The 8,780-nt window shown below is 44.0% G+C and overlaps 1 protein-coding gene across 1 annotated transcript; it reads left to right on the plus strand.

Moving 5' to 3' along the window:
- Positions 1–3,439: 3,439 nt before the first annotated feature.
- On the plus strand, positions 3,440–8,457 carry LOC110523825 (NADH-cytochrome b5 reductase 2). Its single transcript, XM_021602882.2, has 9 exons — positions 3,440–3,600; positions 3,864–4,007; positions 4,271–4,343; positions 4,530–4,636; positions 4,833–4,962; positions 5,127–5,210; positions 5,410–5,495; positions 5,739–5,838; positions 7,766–8,457. The coding sequence occupies exons 1-9, from the start codon at positions 3,589–3,591 to the stop codon at positions 7,936–7,938; spliced, it is 909 nt and encodes a 302-aa protein (XP_021458557.1). The 5' UTR covers positions 3,440–3,588; the 3' UTR covers positions 7,939–8,457.
- Positions 8,458–8,780: the final 323 nt, after the last annotated feature.

An 8,780-nucleotide genomic window follows, 5' to 3' on the forward strand; every position in this document is an offset into this window, starting at 1 on the left:
ACAATAAGTGACATTTCTAAACGGCTAAACAGATATGTATGAAAATATCCTTAAATAAAAGGGGGCATTCTGTACTGTCGCCTCATATGAAACATTTGATCTCAAATCCAAAATGCTGGAGTATAGAGCCAAGCTTTTTCTACACTGTCCAAATTCACATGGAGGGGAGTGTAACTGTGTGTGTATGTGTGTGCGCCTGCGTGCATGCGTGCCTGCACGTGTGTTTGTGACCTCTCAGACTTGTGTGGAATGTCTAATGTCTGTGCGCCTCAACCCCCAGTGAGTCTCTGGAGGGAGAGGGCGTCATAGCACTCCAGGCCCTGAGAGGTGCGCCTCAGCCTGGACATTGAACATATCTGCACTGGGGCCATTATCCAGCCTGCCTGGGTCCTCCTAGGCCTGTGAGTGTCACACCAACACATATCCTATACTTTTTCATAGGTGAAAATGTTAATAAAAACAGATAACACACATCCTATAGTATTATATTAATTTAGTGCAAAAGAAATGGGGTATTTGAAGAGTTTGAAAACTCCTGCTCTCTACTTTTTCGTAGATGAATATGAATATTCATAAAAACAGATCATAACACCAGGTAGAGACCCAAAGAACCAGGTAGGAAGCATCCTCTGTCTTCCTATCCCTCACTCAGTGTGTCAATCTCCTCCCACTTGACAAACACATACATACTGTGGCAGACCAGGGGGTTTGGTCAAAACGTTTACACAGATCAGACAGTTGGATTAGCTCGGTTTCAAGGGTGTTTTATTTGAATAACAAAAGAAAAGGTCTCCCCCATGAGACCATCTCCGGGATACCGTCTTCTGGGCTCTGGGTCTTGCTGTATCCTGTGGGGAACAAACACTGAACTCCCTCCTTTTACCTCTGGAACCGTCCAACTATACAGGAGTAACCTTTCTTCCCCAGTCTCTTCTCCCGTGAGCTGCCCTTCTGGCAGCTTTATGGGACCCGTCCAGCTGGTGAGCAGTCAGCCCTTACTCACCAACCACAAGCAGCCCCAAATAGTCCTGGCCGGAGAGCCCGTCGAGACCTGGCACGTCCAGCAGAGGGAGCCATCGCCTTGTGATGTATACTCCATCTGTCACCAGGCCTCAACGAGTCTCCCCCTGGTGGCTGACCTGACATACAGCTACAGCTGTACCCCCGTTGCTCCTCACTGAGCAAGCCCAGTCCTATCTGTCCTGCTCGGGACAGGAAGTCCCACCCTTCCAGGTCTGCATAGTCTCATCGTGGGAGGGTCAGACAGGTACGTACAGTTTCGTGCCATACTGTGTTTAACCCATAACAAGACACCATGACAAAGCAAAAAGGTAACTTTAGCACAATGAGTGTTGTTCTTAAAAGTTGAAGTGGAAACGGGTTATGTGTATGTATAAATATGACATTACCTCATTAAAATGTCTGCACATCAGGGAAATATTTGCTGGAAATGTGTGTGTGGGTGGCAACATTCCCCATCCAACCTGACAGAGCTTGAGAGGATCTGCAGAGAGGAATGGGAGAAACTCCCCAAATACAGGTGTGCCAAGCTTGTAGCGTCGTACCCAAGAAGACTTGAGGCTGTAATCGCTGCCAAAGGTGCTTCAACAAAGTACTGAGTAAAGGGTCTGAATACTTATGTAAATGTGATATTTATTTTGTATTTATTTTTTAATAAATATGAAACTATTTCTAAACCTTTTTTGCTTTGTCATTATGGGGTATTGTGTGTAGATTGATTGAGGGGAAAAAAACGATTTAATCAATTATAGAATATGGGTGTAACGTAACAAAATGTGGGAACAGTCAAGGGTTCTGAATACTTTCCGAATGCACTGTATATGATGTAAAGAAGAACAGTAGTCTATTTTGTATTTGTGTATATTATTAGGTATCCCCATTAGCTGCTGCCAAGGTAGCAGCTACTCTTGCTGGGGTCCAACCACATTAAGGCACGTCATACAAAAAAAGAAAACAGTACATCATATAACATTACACCATTACATATCCACTACATAAAATGTACAGTATATACCGGGTGGTTTGAGCCTTCAATATCACCATACAACAATACCACAGTATGTGTGGGTGTGTGTCTCTTCACAGTACGCTGTTCCATAAGGGGTAGTTTTATCCAGGTTTTTTTCAATCTGATTTTAATAATGCACAGCTATTTTCAGGTCTCTTTCAAAGATGTTCGATCGGGCTCTGGCTGAAGAACGTTCAGAGACTTGTCCCGAAGCCAATCCAGCTGTATGCTTAGGGTCTTTGTACTGTTGGAAGGTGAACCTTCATCCCAGTCTGAGGTCCTTAGTGCTCTGGAGTAGGTGTTCATCAAGGACTTCATCCAGACTAGTCTCACAGTCCCTGCCGCTGAAAAACATACCCACAGCATGATGCTGCCACCACCATGCTTCATCGTAGAGATGGTGCCAGGTTTCCTCCATCGTGACTTTTGACATTCAGGCCAAAGAGTTCAATCTTGGTTTCATCAGACCAGAGAATCTTGTTTCTCATGGTCTGTGAGTCTTTAGGTGCCTTTTGGCAAGCTCCAGGCGGGCTGTCATGTGCCTTTTAATGATGAGTGGCTTCCGCCTGGTCACTCTACCATAAAGGCCTGATTGGGGGAGTGCTGGGGAGATGGTTGTCCTTCTGGAAGGTTCTCCCATCTCCACAGAGGAACTCTAGAGCTCTGTCAGAGTGACCATCGGGTTCCTGGTCACCAAACTGTGCCTCGACACAATCCTGTCCCTGAGCTCTGTGGACAATTCCTTTGACCCCATGGCTTGCTTTTTGCTACTCTGTGGGACTTTATATGGACAAGTTTGTACCTTTCCAAATCATGTCCAATCAGTTGAATTTACCACATGTGAACTCCTATCAGGTTGTAGAAACATCTCAAGGATGATCAATGGAAACTGGATGCACATGAGCTCCATTTCTAGTCTCATAGCCAAGAGTCTGAATACTTGTGTAAATAAGGTATTTCAGTTTTTTATTTGTAATAAATGATAACAATTTCTAAAAACCTGTTTTCACTTTGTCATTATGGGGTATTGTGTGTCGATTGATGAGGGGGAACAAATAATTTAATCAATTTTAGAATAACGCTGTAACATAACAAAATGTGTAAAAAGTCAAGGAGTCAGAATACTTTCCGAATGCACTGTATACCAAATTGCATGAATCTAGTTTAACAGTCCAGAAGTTATAAGCCTAAGTGTGCTATAGTGTCATAAACTTGCTTGCAGCTATTTTCATTGATCAGACCATTTCTAAACCAGTGTCCCAACCCCTGAGGGATCTGAGAGTGGTGTGATTTTGGACCATTCACCTCTACATATATGGATTACTCAGCTGTTCGTCGTCATGGCTTTGTCATAGTGATTTCTTCTCTCCTATTGGTCCGTCAGCCCTCTATTACCTTTCCTCCAGCTGGCTCCCCCTCCCCTAGGTGTCCTTGGTGCAAAGGTCTGACTCCAGGGCCAGAGCCTAGCTAAGCCCAAACTCACTGCCTGGATCCTGATCACACTGACCACACTGCAGAGGCAGACAGAGAGCAACACACCTGACACGCACTTACCCGTCATGGAGAGTCTGGTGAGAATGAGTCTTTACTCTACTTTATTTGTCACTTATTTCCTTTCTTCCTATTTGCCACATACACTCAAATAAAAGGTGACATTTTGCACTGTCAACTCGTTTAAAATGTTTGATCTCAAATCCAAAATACTGGAGTATAGAGGCAAATTCAATGTTTTTGCTTCACTGTCCAAATAAATACATAGGGGAGTGAATTTGTCAGTCCACTGCGTTTTCCACCATATTCTGTATTCATGGTTGTCCATGATTTTGATTGGCAGACAGTACCTGTTGTGGTTGGAACGTCTGTGGTGGTCCTCTCTGGGCTCTACTTCCTCCTCCGAGGTGATAAGAAGAAGAAGCCGCTTCCACAGACACTACAAGACTCTACAGTTAAATATCCACTGCCACTCATAGAGAAAGAGGTTCGCCTAGAGTTACATGCTTTTCTCTACTTGTTTTAGAGTTAGTATGATCCTATACCTGCAAGGAAATCATTCTGATAATTCTGATTCTGACACAGGATTGTCACAAATAATTGATTGATTGAAATAATAGTTCAAGTTTACCTTTAAGCTGCTATTAACTGCTGTCTGCCAATGATATTCAAATGCAGGATATTCCCACCCACAAAGCTTTTTGAATGGCTGAAAAGTTACAGTACTCCCATTTTGCTGTTTCTGCGCAGGATATAAGCCATGATACAAAGCGCTTTCGCTTTGGCCTTCCCTCTCCCACACATGTCCTTGGACTGCCAGTAGGTACTGAGGCTACACTACACACCCACCTCATTGATCAGGCAGTGCAACAGCACCAATATCCTATCAGGCCAGAGACCTACTTATCTGGGCATATCAGGACATATAAATACCACAAGAGCTGACTGAGAAGATAGTACTATCCCGCTCCTGCCCCTTTCACCCCATGTACCCTTTCCGCCCATCCAGGACAGCATGTGTACCTGTCAGCTAAGGTGAATGGGAGCCTGGTCATCCGGGCCTACACTCCTGTCTCCAGTGATGAGGACCAGGGCTTTGTGGACCTGGTGGTCAAGGTACTCTTATTCAACAGCCCATTCAACAGATCATTTGAGTTTGTTCAGACTTGTTACAATATAACAGCAAGGATCTGACACCATAAAGATGGATGGATGTGTATGAATGGTTAGAATTGCATTTCAATCCGTTGAATGACTTGTAAGACTATTCATCATTTGACATTGATCTTAACTTGTGCCCATGTTTTCCAAGGTGTACTACAAAAACACTCATCCTAACTATCCTGACGGAGGAAAGATGTCCCAGTACCTGGACGCCATGAGCATTGGGGACAAAATAGATTTCAGAGGACCCAATGGACTCCTTGTATACACAGGAAATGGTGTGTGTGTCTGTGTGTGCGTGTGATCGAGACATTCTAGTCATGTATACTATGGTGTTTCATCATGACATTATAATTTTGTGACCAACAGAGGGCAGTGTATTACAATGCACCAGCCCTTTCTCAATTTACTTAATTTTAAACAGATTTCTCCTAATTTTAAGGCAAATTTGCCATTCGACCTGATAAGAAGTCTGAGGCCAAGGTCCGCAAGTTTAAACATGTGGGAATGATCGCTGGTGGAACAGGTATGGACCTCATATCTTTAAAATGTACGTGTCATGTATTTATACAGAAATATGTGGGTAGCATAAATCTTTCGGAATGAGATGTCTTTTTCTTCTTGATGAAAACAAGATTTGTGTAACTGTTTCAGCACAATTCATGTGTTCTGGGAAGCAGACGTGAAAATGATAAATTGGCATAAATGTCCTGGTGCTTTTTCAGGGATTACCCCCATGCTGCAGCTGATTCGCAGTATTACAGGAGACCCTGCAGACAACACCAAGTGCTCGCTCATATTTGCTAACCAGGTCAGTCGCACCAGTGCACAGGGAAGTGTGGATTCTTGTCCAAATCTGAGGAAGAACCTAAGTCATATCCCACACACTATGAACCATCATGGTGGATTATCAATGAAGTGGGCACAAAGCTTGTGATAGACAACCAAGATCAGTATCACATTTTAGAATGGTCTAACAAAACTCAATGACATACGCCAGTGACATACATATGTCACACCTGTAAACCTTAATCTAATGATGATTCTCCCCCAGACTGACAAGGATATCCTACTGCGGGATGAACTAGAGGAGGTGCTGAAGAGTCACTCTGACCAACTCAACCTGTCCTACACTCTGGACAAGCCTCCACAGGGTAAGACCATAGTGTTCCATAATGACAAAGAGAAAGCTACGGGGTTGTCATGCTGTAGCTCCCTCGTATGGTACAGTATGCAAATGAAGCTACGGCTAATTGTCTGTCCTGGAACTCGTTAATTAGTTCCACAAGAAGGAAGCTCACAGTTCCCTGTGAGAACAGTTCTCTGATATACGAGTGAGATGTATCACTATGGGATTTTTTCCAGGCGGATCACTACTGAAAATAACCAATCACACAATGTATTTCGGAGACAGACAGGTTGAGTGAGCACCTCCCCCTTTATTAGGTTGTACTCCCCTCTGGTTATTCTCAAGCATGCCTGTCTTCCTTGCGCTTTTGAAAGCAGAGAATTTTTACCCCCATTTTCTCCCCAATTTCGTGTTATCCAACTGGCACCATGGAAAACCCTGGTGCCAGTGTGTTGCCCTCTCCCTGCCACGAAGCCTTGGCTCGTGGAGGGGTAGAATGGGTTGCCACGGTACCCAGGTCTGCAGGGCAGGCAGAAGTTGAAGGCTTCACTTTCCTTCTTGCGAAGTTCTCACTTTTGTCACATGGCGGTGACAACGGGCCCAAACAGTTCCTTCAGCTCGATAGGAGCATCAAGGGAATCTGCATTTTCTTTGTCCGGAGGCTGGACACGTGCCCATCTCTAGCAGCAAATCATCCTGGTAAGCCAACAGTAGCGACGTTATGTTCAACGCCCGTACTGAATGTGCCGCAGACATGTAGACCATTAAGGACATGGAGGAGCTTAGTTTTACCAAATGTCTGGTAGTTGAGCCGTCACTGGCCAACCACCTCAATCCCAGTGCCTCGTAACTGACCGGCACTACTCTCCTTGGGAAGACTACCAGAGGTTTGCCAAAGCCCAGCTCCTCCATGTCCTTAACGTCCATGTTAGCAAAGTGCCTAGCCTCCTAGACTAAGGCTTGTCCCCAGTTGTCTAGCTTCCGTTTGCGGGCCACTAAATATGGAACCTGGCCTCTGCCTGTTTGCAGAATTCGATAAGCTCAAATGTATCATCAGGCAACGATGCTCTGCTGAGGGCGGAGATTAGCCATGCCATCGTCATTTCCCTCGTCGATAACGAGGTCCCCGTCTCCTTCCCCCACTGCTATATCTTGAAGCAGCTGGTGGAGGTCATCTGGGTATCCATCACCTCGGCCCAGGTGGGTTGGGGTAGCCTCCTCGCTCGAAGGCTGAGGTCAGTAGTAGGAAATTCCCTACAGTGCGTGCAGGACTCGGGTTTGATCTTTCGACAAACAAAGTGTTTCTCTCAATCGTCGAGCTGTGAAACCAGAATGGTCAGTCTAGTCAACACGGCACAAGGGAATGTGGGTTGAACTGAACGAGAGACGTGAGCTAGAAATTCTACCTTTCCAGGTAGAAAAGCTAGTTTGGTGGTTTTGCTGGCCTTGTTGTGAGCTATCCAGCTTAGCTAAGCCTTTCAGCAAGAACTAGTCAAGTTTCTGTAGCTAGCCGTGTGACTCTAGCTACCATAGGAGACTTCATGAGTAGAAAAATGCAAAAGAGCTTATTTTACACGAAGCAAAAACATTCCTTTCGGTTGGTTTGTTCAACACAAAAGATGAGAGCTAAGGTCCTACTTTCGGCAGCGTTAACCACAAAGGTTAGTCTGAAAATAGTAAAGCTGGAAGACCGGGATCATGTTGTGCTGAAGAGAGCCTCCGGAGCATAGTGATCTTAGCAGGGAAGAGAGGCGAGAATAACCAGAGGATGGGCGAGTGGCACATTATAAAGGGGAAGGGGCTCAACCCATAGTGATACGTCAAAACAAGTATTTGAAAGCGAACATGTCTTCGCTAACAAGGTGTTATAATTTCATTGGCCTGCATAGCTGATCATTATCTGTTGATTAAAAGCGTTGGAATTCAGCTTGTGTCCTTTCCTCTGATTACAGACTGGAAGTACAGCTCAGGATTTGTGAACGCTAATATGATGAAAGAGCACCTTCCCCCGGCATCCAACGATGTGCTTATTGTCATGTGTGGCCCACCCCCCATGATCCAGCATGCATGCCTCCCCAACCTTTCCACTCTGGGCTACAAGACAGAGAACACATTCACATACTAGTAACTCCCAGGCCCTTCAACTAGGCATAGAACCCCATATATACATTAAACTGCACCAGGACATTTGAGACCATTGGTTATATTGACTTATCTGTGTAGAATATAATGTAAAAGCCTACACTACAAGACCAAATTGATATTTTCTAGGGGTTTTAATAAAAGAAAATGTAATATTTGCATATTTAACATTCAAAGAATAGTTTGAACTGTTTTGTGTTAGAAAGACTGTAATAAGGTTGGTTGGGTTTTGGAATGTTTGGACTGTTCCAGTAACAATTTGTCTAGATGAGTATTGTCTCTAAAGCTTTTTGACGTGCTATTTTTAACCCTCCTGCTGTGTTCGGGTTGAATTGGACCGATTTACAAGTTCTCTCTGAAAAATGTAGTTCATTTCATCTGATTGTCATAAGGTTCCATTACTTTTTCCACACAGGGCATCTGAACACACAAAATACATTTTTATGATTTTCATTACATTTTGGGTGTTTTATTTATCGTTTGTACACCTGTAGTGTTCCCGGTCAAAAATGACCGGTCATTAGAAATGACTGGGTGAGACGACAATTAGTGTATAAAAATGGATGCCCTACTCCTTGGATGCCCTACTCAATTGGATGCCCTACTCCTTGATGTTTGCAGTTGTGTCTAAAATACACAATTTTGCTCAAAACATATTTTTTTGTGTGTACTTCGCTTTTCAACAGTAAAAGTTCAAACATCTTTAAGAAGATTAAAGCCACTGGAACATGGTTCCATGCCAATAAGCTATTTGGAAGGGTTGCCAGAAAAAAATACTTTATTGCGCATCCAACAAATGTAAACGCCTGGGCCTCATTTATCAAT

This window comes from Oncorhynchus mykiss, chromosome 1 (genome assembly GCF_013265735.2).
Source record: "Oncorhynchus mykiss isolate Arlee chromosome 1, USDA_OmykA_1.1, whole genome shotgun sequence".
Classification (NCBI taxonomy): domain Eukaryota; kingdom Metazoa; phylum Chordata; class Actinopteri; order Salmoniformes; family Salmonidae; genus Oncorhynchus; species Oncorhynchus mykiss.